This window comes from Myotis yumanensis, unplaced genomic scaffold (genome assembly GCF_028538775.1).
Source record: "Myotis yumanensis isolate MYYU_CA2020_CCGP unplaced genomic scaffold, mMyoYum1.0.hap1 SCAF_5, whole genome shotgun sequence".
NCBI classification, from domain to species: domain Eukaryota; kingdom Metazoa; phylum Chordata; class Mammalia; order Chiroptera; family Vespertilionidae; genus Myotis; species Myotis yumanensis.
The window spans coordinates 90,222,937-90,238,622 of record NW_027223756.1 but is presented as its reverse complement, the minus strand read 5'-3'; the positions used below and the strand labels follow the sequence as shown (position 1 = coordinate 90,238,622).

Below are 15,686 nucleotides of genomic sequence, written 5' to 3'. Positions count from 1 at the left end.
GCGGGGGCGGGTCGGGCTAGAAAGGGTTAATTGGGGAAAGGGGACATATGTAATACTTTTAACAATAAAGATGTAATTAAAAAATTGTTTTGAGAGAGGGAGAAACATTGATTTGTTGTTCCAATTATTTGTGCATTCATTGTTTGATTCTTGTATGTCCCGGACAGGAGATGAACCCGCAGCCTTGGAGTATTGGGACCCGCTCTAACCATCTGACAACCCGGCCAGGGCAGAGGAGGGGCCATTTCAGCTGAAAGCAGGAGAGAAAGCAGCTTTGTCCAGAAGAGAGAGGAAGGCGTGTTTCTGACAGTGGGCATAGCGCGTGCAAAGGCCAGCTGGAGAGGTGGGTCCGAGGGAGGCCTAGTCCGGAGAGGGATGCGAGAAAGGTGGGGGGCGAGGGGGAGGGCGCAATCACCGCGCGAGAAGGCCCTTGGGGGCAGAGCTTTCGATAGGCGCCCTCTCATTGGTCGCCAGCTGGTCCAATCAGAGGCGGTCACGGGGGCGTGGTAAGAGGCGGAGTTGCATCCTTCCTGGGTCCTGAGCTTTAGACAACCTGCCTGTGGTGGAGATTGGAGGAGACCGAGATGGATCCCGACCCAACCCAGCTTCCTACTCTCGTCCAGATTTGTACCCGTAGGGAGTGCCATTTCCCGACATCCAAACCGGAAAAGCAAGCCAGAAGTCACCACTGTACCCACATCTCCCATCGCACTGATGTCCCGGCTGTAAAACACAAGGTTAAGGACTACACGGGGGTTCAAACCCGAGCTGGGGTCTCTCTCCAGCTGTGCGATCTCCCAGGGCCTCAGTTTCTCCATCGCTTGAACAGCCTCCACTTAGGGTTGCTGTGGGGTTTACCCGAATTAAAAGCACGCTGAGCATGAACCAGCCCCTGTACGTGCTAATGAAACCAGACAACCACTGGGCCCGGGCTGCCTGTCACAACTTGAGCCAATTAAGCAGAGACAGGGTTGACTCATATTCGAGCATTTATTCCAATAGTGCCAGCAGTATGCGAGAGCAGCAGCTCACCCACAAAAATCTGCTCTACTCCTCCCCATAAACCAGCGGCTTGTATTGGGTAGAAGGACAAAAGATTACATGGGAAGGCAGGAATTACAGGCACGGGGAAGTAGGTGAGGTATAACGGTTATAGGTTACAGACAATGTGAGCTTGGTGGTGGCGGGGGCGGGGGGGGGGGGTGCAAAAAGTGGGCACCTCTAGGACCAGATTGTACAGTCAATTCTCGGAAAAGGAGGATGGACTGCATTCCTGTGTTAACTCCCATGTCCTGGGGCATACAACTCTCAGCCAGGTTAGAATGTGCTTCCTCTAATCAGAACAGAAATCAGTTAACAGAGCATGATTAATATCTATCTATACAAAAGCCAAGCGACCTGAACAACTGGTTGCTATGACGTGCACTGTGGCGGCCAACCAGCCCAATCAGGCCCAATCAATGGGTTGGCACCTCCAACCACCTGCGGCCCCTCCCCCCGGCCAACCTGCCCCCGGTCGCCTCCCTCCCCCACCCCCCACCATGATTGGGGGCAGGGCTGGCTGGCCAACCTCCTACGTCCCCATTCCCCGGCCCCCCCCCCCCCCCCCCTGCCAGCCCGGCACCGATAGGCCTTCATCAGGGCAGGCCTGCCGGACCCCACCTGTGCACAAATTCGTGCGCTGGGCCTCTAGTTTCTTATAATTATGGCTAGTCCCCACAATTGTATTTCTGCCCCTAACACTAACTGCTCACCAGTTAGGTATTCTTGTAATTTATAATTTTGTTTTAGAAATCAACTGGCCACAGGTAACTCTCTTGAGTAGATGTCTGGCCTGTTCCTAGATGCAATGATGTTAGTCCTGGCAAAGCTGACAGCTGCTCCTGAATGTAATTCATGGATTCACCTGGACGTTGTTCTCCTTTTGCATTCTGGAGCCAAAGTGTGTCTGTATCTTGGGTTCTCAAATGTTTGTGTTTTTTAAAAATATGTTTTTATTGATTTTAGAAAGAGAGGAAGGGTAGGGATTGAGAGAGAAACACAACTGGGATTGAACCGGAAAGCTGGGTATGTGCCCTGACCAGGAATTGAACCAGTGACCTTTCGGTGCACAGGACGATGCTCAACCAACTGAACCACACCAGTCAGGACTCAAACTTTTTTTATAAGACCCTGGGGTGCTTGGGATCCCCAGACACCAATGGGCTCACACAGCCTTGCTTGTCAGTGACTTAATGGCATTCCTGGAGGCGTGAGAGGCTGGTTCAAGTGTAGCTGTGCCTGTTACTGCCTGCTCAGTTTGGGCAAATGCCTTGGCTTCTCTGATCTGTCGGTTTCCCTCCTGTCAAAGATAAAATCATGGAGGCCCTGTGTGAAGGTTCTCAGCCCTCTCATCAGGCTGGGTGTGAGTCCACGGTATCTCCAGTAAGTCTAGGGTGATAAAGGAGGACTCAGAGGGGTGGCATGAATGAAGGTGCAGCCCTGAGTTGGGGTACACTGAGGAGCTTGGCTAGGGGCAGTGGTGGCATCAAGGGTCTGGAGGTCGGAAAGAGCAGAGGCTTGGGGTTCCCACTGGCCACTCCCTTGAGGTGAACTCAGGCTTAATGGTAGATGAGTCTCACATGCTCCTGGGATTCTCATGTTGGATATAGCACCACCTTGGCTCCCAGTGTCAGGTCTTTGTGCCTTAGTTCCTTCATTTGTAAAATGGAAATGATTGTACTGTACATGCTTGGAGAGATGGCATAAAAGGTACATAGCAAGATCTCAATAATTGAGAGGGAGGCCTTGCTTTTTTGTTTTTTAAAACTATCATTTTAGGAGATTTGGGAGAATGAGAGCCAGTAGAATGTAGGGGTTAAGGGGCCCAGCTGGGCTGCCTGGGTTTGAATCTCAGCTCTGACATTTGCCTCCTGTGTGGCCTAGGGTGCCTGACTTAATGTTCTTATTCTCAATCTCCCTATCTACAGGGTAGACGCAAAAGCAGAGTTATAGTTGTATCCACTTCTGAATACAACAATTAATAAATAAAAATACCAGAATAATCCCACCCTGGGTAAAATTAATTACGGGGATTAAGCAGGTGAATATTTGTGGAGTTCTGCCCAGGGTCTGGCACAGGACAGGCATTTTTTAAATGAGTTAATTTGCTTCCGGAGGATCCCTGCCTCCAGGCCATCCCCAGCCATAGGGTCACCCACCGGCCCAGTGCTGTCCCTGCTGGTCACTCTGGGAACTGTGGGCTGAGACCCCACCTTCAAGCCTGGAGCTCCTATCCCAGTCATTCTGGACCTATCACCCCCCCCCCCCCCCCCCCCCCCCCCCCCCCCGCCTTACAGATCTCTCTGCATCTCATCCTCCTGGCCAATCCAATTGCTTTCTTTTATTACCAGCCCTCCCCAGGCCAATCCAACTGCTTTACTTTCTCCAGGCCTGCAGGTCAGGTCCCAAAATTTGCAAGGGGTCAGCACTGCCCTCGGACCATTAGTTTTCCAGGAAACAATTATTTTTTTTTTATCCCTACTTTATAGGCGATAAACCAAGATTGTCTTCACTGATTTCTCTCTGTCACTGTGGGCCTGAGGGCAACAACTAGGCTGATCAGGACGGCCAGCATGGCATTTGCCCTTGCCATGCCTTCTGCCAGGAATGCCCTCCCCCCAAGCCCGCCACGCTTACCAAACCTCCTCACTCTCCAGCTTCTTTCTTCTTGGAATCCTTTCCCAACATCCAATCAGAGCCTCCTCCACCACCTCCCAGTCCCTCTCCTTTTCTTTGTCCCAGCCCTGACCTTAGAGATTGAGTTTAAAGGAGATAGCATATGTCAGTCACTCCGCACATTGCCAAGCACACAGTAGGCCTTTAGGAACCACATGAATACTCTTCTGCTGGGGTTCTTGTTCCAGCATCTAGTAGGGTTCAGCAATCTGGAGAAGGGGCTGTGCATAACTTAATAAGGAGTCCAGAGACGAAGCATAATTTTGAAAGGCATTTGGGGGTCGGCGGAGCCTAGCTAAAGAAACTAAGATCTCCTCATCTCAGGACCCCATGCTTTTCATTAACACAAACTGTCCTGAGGCGAGGTGGAGATATACACTTCAAAGGGTCAGGTTTCCTATACAGAGTCCATTGTCAGAATGGGGACAATTAGCCTAGGGTTGTTCAGGTGTTTGGCCAGTAGGAGGCAATAACATGTAGATTAAGATGCCCTGAGCTGTCTGGCAGCAAGCAATCAATTTATGCATCCCTTTCAGGTTTGGGGAAATGCCCTTCAGCCACTCCAGATTCAGCCCGGCTGTCAAGCTGGAATTGGCTTCCGGCACTCTTCCCCTCTCCAGTCGAGAGATCCTCAAGTCCTACTTCCTCTCAGTACTCCTCCACCCCGACCCCACCCAGCATCCAGGGCAAGGCCATTGACAATAGAACTGCCAGAAGAGGAGGAGAGCATATGGCCCTGTGCTCACCATCACTTGCTGCTGGATAACAGCAACTACAGATGGGGGTGGGGGGTGGGGGGGGGGTGGTGAACAAACACGTGGAGGGCGGACCCTGGGTTGGATGTCTTAGTTTGGGCCCTGGAAGCCAGGTGGCCCTCTACCCTCTGTCTACACTCTGACCCCAACAAATGTTTGCTGAACAATTGATGGACATCTGATTCATGTCTGTCCCTTCTGTGGAGCCTTGCACAGTGCCAGAAACATCAAACATACCCAGGAAAGATTAGGAACTTACTTGAAGACGAAGCAGGATTGCCCTGGGTTGAGACTTCCCGAATAAGCTCTGCTCATTCTCCATTACAAAGCTGAGCTCAGCAGATGCTGTGGAAAGAAGCCTTCTTGTCTGAAGCCCAGATGTCTCCATGGCTGCTCTCCCACAGGGATGGGCAAATTTGGACAAGAGGGCGGTCCCTGGGGATGGCCAGGAGCTCAGACACCTAGGAGGAGAGTTTGTGCATGTGATGGCGGGGGTGGTATTTCTATCTCTCTGCATGTGTGTTGTACTTTTCATCCGTTGTGTACCATTTCCCATCACTTATCTTTCAATGATGTTTTCTCTGTGGATTTAATAAGATGGTGGCGAGAGAGCAAGACATCAGAAGCCAAGAGAGAAAAGAGATGGGAAGTCAGAGAGTCTGAGAGAGTTTGCTAAAGATATGAATGTAGATGCATAATGAGGAGAGCAAGGGAAAGAGGGACCCACGGAGAAGGGAATGCACGGGAAAGATGGAGACAGCATGGCATGATCATGCGGAGAGACGAGATAGCTCAAATAAATAGTTTTGAAATAAGGTGAGCTGTTGACGGGAGTAAAATGGGGCACTGGCACTTTAAAATTAATTGGATCTGAGTGATCAATTTATCAAGGGCTTTGGCAGGAGGGAGATGAGGTGTGGATAAGAGAGACAGAGAATAACAGAGACCAATGTGTGTTAAGCATCGTGAGAGATGTAATTCACCTTAACAGATTAAAGATGAAATGTTATCTAGGTGTCCCAACGATGCAGAAAATGCATTTGCTAAAATTCACCACTTATGTTTGATAAAAGGAAAAAAAAGATCTTAGGCCCTAATCGGTTTGGCTCAGTGGATAGAGCATCAGCCTGCGGACTGAAGGGTCCCAGGTTCGATTCCGGTCAAAGGCATGTACCTTGGTTTCGGGCATATCCCCTGTGGGGGTTGTGCAGGAGGCAGCTGATCGATGTTTCTCTCTCATCGATGTTTCTAACTCTCTATCCCTCTCCCTTCCTCTCTCTAAAAAAATCAGTAAAATATATTTTTTTTTAAAAAAAGAAAAAAAATCTTAGCAAACTGGAAATAGACCTGGACCTCCTTAACTTGATTTTCTATTAAAACCTACACCAGATGTCATATGTAACGGTGAATACTGAAATGCTCTTTTTAAGATGGGAACAAAGCAAGGGTGCCTGTTGTCATGGTATCTGGGATCGTACTGATGGCCTGGCTGGTGCAAGAGGACGGGAAAAAAAACAATGAGCGGTTCAAAGACTGGAGAAAAAAAAAAAAAGAAAGTGTTTTTATTTACAGATGATATCACTGGAGACAATGCAAACCCCAAAGGATCTGCAAATATAATTATGTACTAGATTTACAAAAACTGAGAAAGCTTCTTAGATGCCGAAGCCAATTGCATTCTATGCTACTGCAACTTACCGATTGAAAAATGTAATCGTGCCCTAGCTGGCTTGGCTCAGTGGATAGAGCATTGGCCCGTGGACTTAACAACTGGCCTGCTCATTATTAAGTATGCATGTGCGACAACTTCCTTTAAAGGTATTGGGATGATGGGTTGTCCACATGGAAAAAATATGCGATTTGACTTTATCACACTCCACACTCCCCTATCAGTCCCCACAGAGGCCAAGAGTTGACAGTAAGTAACAAAACTCTAAACATGCTATGAGAACATCTTGGTGACGTTGGGGCAAACAAGAATTCCTTGAACAAGACACCGTGTGAGTACAGCAAAGGAAAAGATTTAACATAAGTCCAGAGACGGAAAGCAGATTAGCAGTGTCCAGGGACTGGGGGAGAAGGGATGGGGAGTGGCTATTCATGGGGACAGGTCTTCCTTCTGGGGTGATGGAAATGTTTTAGTGCTACATACAAGTGGTGGTTGCACAATATTGTAAATGTACTAAATACCACTGAATTGTATACTTTAACATGGTTACAATGGCCCTGGTCAGTGTGGCTCAGTGGTAGAGCATCGGCCTGAGCACAGAAAGGTCGCAGGTTCTATTCCCGGGCATGTACGTGGGTTGCAGATTCGTTCCCAGGCCCAGCTGGGCCAAGTGTGAGATACAACGATGTTTCTCTCTCTCTCTCTCTCTCACCTCCTCTCTCCCTTCCACTCTCTCTAAAAATGAATGGAAAAAATATCCTCAGAGGGAAGGATTTAAAAAAATAATAAAATCGTTAAAATGGTCAATTTTGTTGTGTGCATTTTACAGCAATAAAAAATTAAATTAAGAGCCCTAACAGGTTTGGCTCAGTGGATAGAGCGTCGGCCTGCGAACTGAAGGGTCCCCGGTTCGATTCCGGTCAAGGTCACATGCCTGGGTTGCATTCAGGAGGCAACCAATCAATGATTCTCTCTCGTCATTGATGTTTCTGTCTCTCCCTCCCTCTCCCTTCCTCTCTGAAATCAATAAAAAAATATTCTTTTTTAAAAAATTGTTTTATTGCTTAAAGTATTACAAAGAGTATTACATATGTCTCCTTTTTTTCCTGCCCTTGACAATCCCCTGGCCTCCCCTACCCCCCAGTGTCTTATGTCCATTGGTTATGCTTATATGCCTGCATACAAGTCCTTCGGTTGATCTCTTACCCTCCCCTCCTGCCCCTCAACCCTGCCCGGCCTTCCCGCTGTAGTTTGACAGTCTGTTCGAGGCTGCTCTGCTTCTGTATCTATTTTTGTTCATAAGTTTATAATGGTCTTTATTATCCATAAATGAGTGAGATCATGTGGTATTTTTCCTTCATTGACTGGCTTATTTCACTTAGCATAATGCTCTCCAGTTCCATCCATGCTGTTGTAAATGGTAAGAATTCCTTAAAAAAAATTAAATTAAGAGCTTTGTAGAAACTCCCACTCTAGGAGGCGGAGCACAATTCCTTCTCCTTGAGTTTAGCAATTTGCTAACAAGGAACAGGGTAGGGCAAGGGAAAAAATAGTAACTTACGTTAGATAAACCTGGCAGACAGCACTTTGCCCAGGTGATCAAAGTTAACATCACCTGTGGGCACCGGGGACCTCTGGTTTGATGTGACAAGGAGGGAACCCCATCTCTGTGATCTTCCCCTCAAACTTTATAACCTCAGTCTAATAACGAAAAGATAACAGATAAACCCAAACCAAGGAACTTCCCACAAATACCTGACCAGTACTCTTCAAAGTGTCCAGGGGATGAAAAAGAAGGAAACACAGAAAAATAAGGAGACACAAGGTGGGGACAAGAAGATAAGATGACTAAATGCAATGTAGGATCTGGACCGGATCCTGGACTAGAGAGATGAAACACTGGTGAAATGTAAAATCTGCTATGTAGTTAATAATAAGTGCCTATGCTAATGTCTTCATCTTTACATAGATACATATAACCCCCGTGTAAGGGGGTTTATAGGCGTGTTCTATCCCTTTACAGTTCTGCAACTCTGTAACTTTGCTGTATATCTCAAATTTTCCCACAATAAAAAAATTATTTTAAAAATTAAGAGCTTCTGCCCAGCTGGTGTGGCACAGTGGTTGAGCTTTGACCCAGGAAGCAAGAGATCACTGGTTCGATTCTGATCCACATACCTGTATTGCGGGCTCAACTCCTAGTGGGGAGCATGCAGGAGGTAGCCAATCAATGATGTTTCTCTGTCATTGATGTTTCTATCTCTCTATCCCACTCCCTTCCTCTCTCTCTAAAAATGAATAAAAACATTTTAAAATATGTCTTTATTGATTTCAGAGAGGAAGGGAGGGGGAAGAGAGAGGTAGAACCATCAATGATGAGAGTATCATTGATAAGCTGCCTCCTGCATGCCCCACACTGAGGATCGAGTCTGCAACCCGGGCATGTGCCCTGACCAGGAATCGAACCTGGTTCATAGGTCAACCCTCAACCATTGAGCAACACCAGCTGGGCAATAAAATCACTTTTTGAAAAATAAAGAGCTTCTGCCCTGGCCAGGTGGCTCAGTTGGCTGGAGCATTGTCCCATACACCAAAAAAAAAAAAAAAAAAAAAAAAAAAAATGCAGGTAAGACTCCTGGTCAGGGCACATACCTAGGTTGGAAGTATGATCCCTGGTAGGAACACCAATGGAAGGCAATCAGTGTTTCTCTTTCACATAGATGTTTCTCTCTCCCTTCCCCTCTCTCTAAAAACAAAAAGAAAACATATCCTTGGGTAAGGATTTAAAAAAGTTAAGAGCTTCTGTTCAGAAAATGACACCATTAATAGAATGAAGAAAAGCCCCAAAGTTGAAGAATTTTACAACACATGAAGCCAACAAAGGATTTGTATCTAATATGTATAAAGAATTACCAAAAAAAAAAAAAAAAAAAATAGAGAAGGGCTCAAAATTTAAAAATGGATGAAATACTTGAACAGGCATTTATTTCATCCTAAGAAGAAACCAATAATTACATATAAAGTCCCACCTCATGAACAATCAGAGAGCAAATCAAAACCAAAAAGAAGTACCACTTCACCCCCTCCACTTTGGCACAATCAAAAAACCTGGACAATTCAAAGTGTTAGCAAGAACGTGTAGCAACCGAAGGCTTACTTGGTGGTGGTTCGATGTAAACTGCTGGAGCAACATGGAAAAGCAATTGGATGTTATCTTGCGAAGCTGTGCATGTGGGTGTCCTATGATCAGCCATCCTTACCCATGTTTACCAGCCTGTATTTCTGAGAATGGTCCTAAAATCTTTGGTTGTAATAAACCCAAAGTGAAATTTTAATGTCCACCAACTTAAGAATAGTGAGTAATCAATGGTGTACTTATTCGAATGAGTACTATATGGCAGTGAAAAATGCATGTTACACCCACGACCTGGGGCACTGTTCTAGGCACAGGAAATACACAGTAAACAGGTTTTCGGGGGCACTGATCTACATGGAACTGCCCAGCGACATGTGTAGGGAGGGATGGTGATCAGAGCTGTGCCAGGGACAGGGCCCAACCAGAAGAAGCTGGGGTCTGGGGTCATCCAGAAAGTAAAGGCTCAGTTTGGGCGAATCAGGGAAGGCTTCCTGGTGGAGGGTATGTTCGAACTCACCACTGATGGATGAACAGGAGTTTTCCAGTTATACAAGGGAGTGAAGACGGGATCCAGTCCGAGCGTATGCACAGATCCACGGGCTGAGTGGCTTAAAGAGAGTGAAACAGACACACAGAGGGAGACTTAGGCCGTGGCAGAGACACAGAGACTGGACAGAAAGAGGCTCAGAGGGAGACACGTGATGGAGAAAGACATGGAGACAAAGATTCAGAGGAACAGAGAGACCCAGGGAGACCAAGAAATAGAAAAACAGAGGCAGAGACAGAGACGTAGACAGAGGACTAGAGATACTCAGGGCGAATAGAAGCAGCAAACCCACAGAACGATCCGGGAGACACGAGAACCAGGAGGGAACCTGCGTGGAGGCGGCCGCCCTCCATCACTCTGTTTGGGGAGCCCCAACCCGGCTCAGGCCCTTTAAAGCCCCCCCCTCCCCCCATCTCTCCCCACCCCCGCGGCCGCGATCAGGCGTCCCCGGCCCCGCCCGCCGCCTCCCGCGTCAGCCGCACGTCAGGCGCTGTCCGCGCCCCCGGTGCTGAAGCAAGATGGCCGGCGGCGGAGGCCGGGCCCCGGCGTGAGCCGAGCGCGGGCGGCAGCCCCGCCATGCACCACCTGCCCAGCGGCCGCTGAGCCCGACCTGACGGAGCCGGCCCGCCGGCGACCCCGCAGACATGTCGCTACTGTGCGTTGGAGGTAGGAGGCCAGGCTGCGGGGCGGTGGCCGGTGGGGACCCCATTGGCTTCGGGGTCCGTGTGGATGCGGCTGGACCCCGGCGGGGAGGGGCGCCGAACGGGGTGCACGCGGCGGGGCTTCTGCAGAGGCAGCTCCCTCGGTGCGTCGGGGCGCCGGGTCAGGGCAGACGCCGCTGCTGGGGTCGTGTGGCCACGGCTGCACGCGGAGGCCGGCGTGCGCGCCAGCAGGGATCTGGGGCTCCACCTGGAACCGTCTAGACCGGGGCGTCTGTGCAGGACAGGCTATGAGGGGCCCCGAGGAAGGGGCTGCCTGGGGAGCTGGAATGGACCCTGCGGGGTGCTAGGAAGGAGTCCTGTGCCGTGGGCTGGGCGGCGGGTCCAGACCCACGCGGGCTGAGTTCGGAGCTGGAAGAGGAGTGCAGAGGAGGGTCTCCGCCCCTGGGCGCGGGAGATGTGGGTAAGAGGGCTCAGTCCTGGGGCAACCGCGAGCTCGAGGAACCCCCCAGCCCTGGCTGTGGAGAGGGCTGGGAAGGGGCCGGGGAGACCCCTCCCACGCCCTGAGCCGTCTGTGATGGGGATTCTGGGGCGCTTTTTCAGTTAACTCTGGCTTCCCGAACCGGGGGGCTGGGGAAGGGGCTGAGGGCCTCCCGGCTCCCCGACCCTCTAGCGCTTCAACACGCGTGGAGGGCCTTCTCTGCAGGGAGCCGACCTCTGGGAGGTACGGTGCCCCCCTGCACCCCTCCCGGCCCGGCCTCACCTCATCCATTTTGTGCATAAGGGAGGGAAAGAGAGGTGGGGTGAAGCTATTTTGGGGCCAGAACGCCATCTGTATACCGAGGCCCACGCCCAGGCTATGCTCTGCATCGGGTTGGCGGAGGGAGGGACGCGGGAGGGGCCAGGCGGTCCCCACCTCAAGGGCTGGGCTGGCGGGGGTGGGGGGGAAGCCAGCTCTCCAGGACACAGGCGTCCCGGGCTCCCCTGCTGAGAACTCGGGCTTTGGGGTCCTTGGGCGCCACCAGGCTTCTGGGGGTCTCGATCTTGGGTATTGGGACGGGGGTCCGCCTCCCAACCCCTACTCCCTTCAGGAAGGCTGGGGTGGGGGAAGAGGTGTGTCAGCCAAGTCTGAGATGCCAGGCTTCCGGAGCCCTTAGGCAGCGGGGAGTGTGTGTGTGTGTGTGTGTGTGTGTGTGTGTGTGTGTGTGTGTGCCTAGACGGGGGGGAGAGGGGGGCAGGCCCGGGAGCCCGGAATGGTCCCCGCAGCCCCTCCCCTTCCCCCTCCCCCTCCCACCCCCCTCCCCTCGGCCTTTCCATTCACAAACCCAGCCCCGCCCTCCTGCTCCCCGCCGCGGTGCTCTCCGGGTGCAGAGCGCGCCGGGCTGGGCTGGCGGGGACGCTGGTGTTCTTAAAGAGACAGGGCCTCCCTTCCCTGGGCCGCTCCCGCAGGCGGGGCTGGGTGGCAGACCGGCCCACAGGATCAAAAGTCTACTCATCCCGCTCTTGGCCTATGGAGTTGGGGGAGTGGAGAGGAGGAGGGGACCCGCCCCCATGCCACTTCCACAGAGAGGCCTCAGAGGCCCCTCCCGGCCCCTCCCTTTTCTAAGTTGCCTTGCACGTAGGGGAGGTGGAGTGGGGTGAGGCGCTGGGTGGGCTGGCACTGGAGCGGGGAGCCTCTGCGGTTGTTCTGGCTGACTTTCTGCTCTTCCCACCTCTGCCTCACATCCTCCGAGCTGGGCTCTTCTGGAAGGTTTGCCTGGTTAGGGAGGGGAGCGTCTCATCCTTACCTCTGACGCAAACAGGAGGCTGGGGGCAGTGAAGGGGGCAGTAAGCAGAAGGGTGAGGCTCCCTGAATTGGGTGTCTGGGCGAAGAATTGTGTTGGACGATACTGGGGAGCTTACTGGGAGGGCGTCACTAGCAGAGTGGAGGGGGGGGTCGCTGGGAGGGGCAAGGCTGGGGACAGTCCTGAGGTGTAAGGGGAGCAGTATGACGCTGGGAGAGGCTGAGGGAGAAACCGGGAGAAGTGGGAAGTGAGGGAAATGCTGGGCGCAGTGGGGGTGACCTGGCGAGTGGAAGGGGAGCGTGGGAGGAGAGAGGACACAGTACAGCAGGGGAGCTGGGCTGGGAGGGCTTTCCATGGGTCTGCGCTCAGCCTTGGAGTTGAGGAAACACCTGACCACCCACGCAGGGGACACCCACATGCACCCATACCTGTGCACACATGAGCTGGCACCTTCATACCCAGACTTGCCCTGTGTGCACAGGAAGGCTCAGGATCCAGCAAGGCTCCATGAAAACCACATGCCTGTGACTGCACACATGGACAAATGTGCACATTCACACGCCCATGTTAACACATGCACATACATGTATACAGGACACAGTCTGACTCCACAGACATGGTCCCTGCAATATGAGTGTGTGTCTGTATATGTACACACACGTATCCACATGTGTTTGCTGTGTGTTCACAATATCCCTGTTTCATAAAAATCTGTTCATGCCCTAAAATACAGGTATGTACCCATACATACAAGCTAGGATCCCAAATCTCTAAGAAACACATATGTATACACATAAGCACATGCCAAGCTATGTGTGTACAAACATGAAAGCACTTGCCTGGACACTCAAAGCAGCCCTTTTGCACAGGTGAATGATGACGCATACAGAAACATGCTTATGTATATAGCTTCACAGGAGTGTGTACATGCATGCAAGTAAAAAAATACACATGCCATAAAACTGCATCACACAATCTGAAATACTGCCAACAATAAATTTTTTTTAATATATTTTATTGATTTTTTACAGAGAGGAAGGGAGAGAGATAGAGAGTTAGAAACATCGATGAGAGGGAAACATCGACCAGCTGCCTCCTGCACATCTCCCACTGGGGATGTGCCCGCAACCCAGGTACATGCCCTTGACCGGAATCAAACCTGGGACCTTTCAGTCCGCAGGCCGATGCTCTATCCACTGAGCCAAACCGGCTTCGGCTCCAACAATAAATTTAAAAATAATAATGAAAAAACCCAGACTTCTCATCATACTAAAATGCTTCTCTGTGATAAAATTTGAACCCAGAAATTGAAACAGATTTTTCCCCTTTTTATTTTTATTGAACTTATTGGGGTGACATTGGTTCACAAAAACATACAGGTTTCAAGTTTACAACTCAATCAAACATCATCTGCACACTGAAAAAAACCGCGTCACACATACACACCAACGTGTGTTTCTACCTGACACATCACCTACAAGCCCACACGTACCTAAGCTCACACATATTAGCATGTTCCACATACAGTCACATCCTATTCCCCAGCACATACATGCAGACCCTCACCTGCATTCAGATACTGCACATGTGCACATGCCCTTCATGCATGCACACACACGTACACACACCTGCCTGCCCTGGCAACACAAGCAAATATACATGCAAGCTTACATAAATGCAAGCTTACTTACCTCACACCAACACCTAGGAGACCGCCTTGCCTTTGCCTCCTCTCATTTCTTTCTTTATGTGGAATCCATTGTTCCCACCACCAATTCGCTTGCTAGATCTTAGCAGAGTCCTGAGGCTGCAAATAACAAGGACCACCTGGTTCCTTCATGCAGTCATTCATATATTTACTTAGTAAGCATTAATTGAGCACCTACTATGTGCTAGACACTGTTCCTGGCTCCAAAAATCCAGCCCTACTTCTGGCCTCATATTGGTGGGGTCAGAGTGGGAAGGAAATGGAAAGGCTGAGGGAGCCTGGGAGGGGGCATCTAGTGTTCTTTTCCTCTGGGAAGCTTGCCCTGATATCACCACCACCAATTGTTTGGTCTCAGAAGATGAGGGGATGCTAAGAAGAAGGAAGGTGTTGCTCTAGGTCAGTGATGGTGAACCTTTTGAGCTCGGCATGTCAGCATTTTGAAAAACCCTAACTTAACTCTGGTGCCGTGTCACATACAGAAATTTTTGGATCGTTGCAACCATGGTAAAACAAAGACTTATATTTTTTATATTTATTTTATATATTTAAATGCCATTTAACAAAGAAAAATCAACCAAAAAAATGAGTTCGCATGTCACCTCTGGCATGCGTGTCATAGGTTCGCCATCACTGCTCTAGGTGGAGGGAACAACACATGCAAGATCATGGTAGAGTAGACTCAGTTCTAGATTTTCCTGTGCGCTGTGCCTCATGGCATTTGGCCAAGCCACTCAGTGTTTTAAAGGCTCCATAAATATTTGATGAATGAATTTTGTGTACAAATTAGCAAACTCATATAAGGATGAGTTTGCCTCACAACTAATAATATCAAGAAGCACCATTTACCCAGCGTTCTACAAGCAATGTTGAGGACTTTTGTGCTCATTGGCCTCTTTAATCCTCATAGCAAGTCATTTTACAGATGAGGAAAACTGAGGCTCGTTCAGCTTGCCTCAGACCACAACTTGCCTAGTCAGAGGTGTAGCTGCCTGGCTCCACAGCCTCTACTGAAGTGGGAGGAGGTTAAAAGATCAGCCTCCTCTCAGCCTCCAGGACCTGGGAGACACCCAAGTCCCTTCCATGGGGTGAGAATCTGTGCTGGGATGGCCTTCCTTCATTCACTCAGTAAACAGACATGTCATGATCTCCTCATTCATCATGGCTGTTCTCCTGCCCCTCTCCAAAGAAGCATTCCCAAATCCCTCTGCTCCTGGCTGCCCTGTTTCTGATACCACCCACCCAGGAGGTGTGTGCATCTGGGTCTTTGCTGTCACCATCCTCAAAGGATCCCTTCAAGGTTGGCTCTGATTCATCTTCAGGGCTTCAATCTTAGCTGCTTTCATACCTGGACTTCACTCTCCACCCACACAGAATGGGCTTGCTCTGTAAGGCGCCAACCAGGACATCCTGAGTCCAGCAGGTCTGGGTTTGTATCCCTAGCAAGTTCCATACCCTCTTCATTCCTCAATGTGCCCATCTGTAGTATGGGCACACTAATAGTGCCCACTGCCTAGGCTTGCTGGAACTGACCGGTGAGATGAGGCACACAGAGCCATTGACACAATACTTATTCTGTGGAAAGTTTTAATAAGTGTGAGCCAAAGACAGGAAAAAATCAATGATGGTGTTTTTATTAATGGGGCTTAAAATCTTTCTTGAAGGGGGTCCATAGGTGTAGGACATTTCCTGAGCGCTCACTGCGTTCTCAGGC

The 15,686-nt window shown here is 50.1% G+C and overlaps 1 protein-coding gene across 7 annotated transcripts in view; it reads left to right on the top strand.

Moving 5' to 3' along the window:
- Positions 1-10,340: 10,340 nt before the first annotated feature.
- UNC13A (unc-13 homolog A) overlaps positions 10,341-15,686 on the top strand; it is a 67,247-nt gene continuing 61,901 nt past the window's right edge. For all 7 annotated transcript variants that reach the window (XM_070416386.1, XM_070416385.1, XM_070416390.1 and 4 more), the window contains exon 1: positions 10,341-10,490. In XM_070416386.1, the coding sequence (XP_070272487.1) occupies positions 10,469-10,490 (22 nt within the window). In that variant the 5' untranslated portion in view covers positions 10,341-10,468. The remainder of the gene's footprint in view (positions 10,491-15,686) is intronic.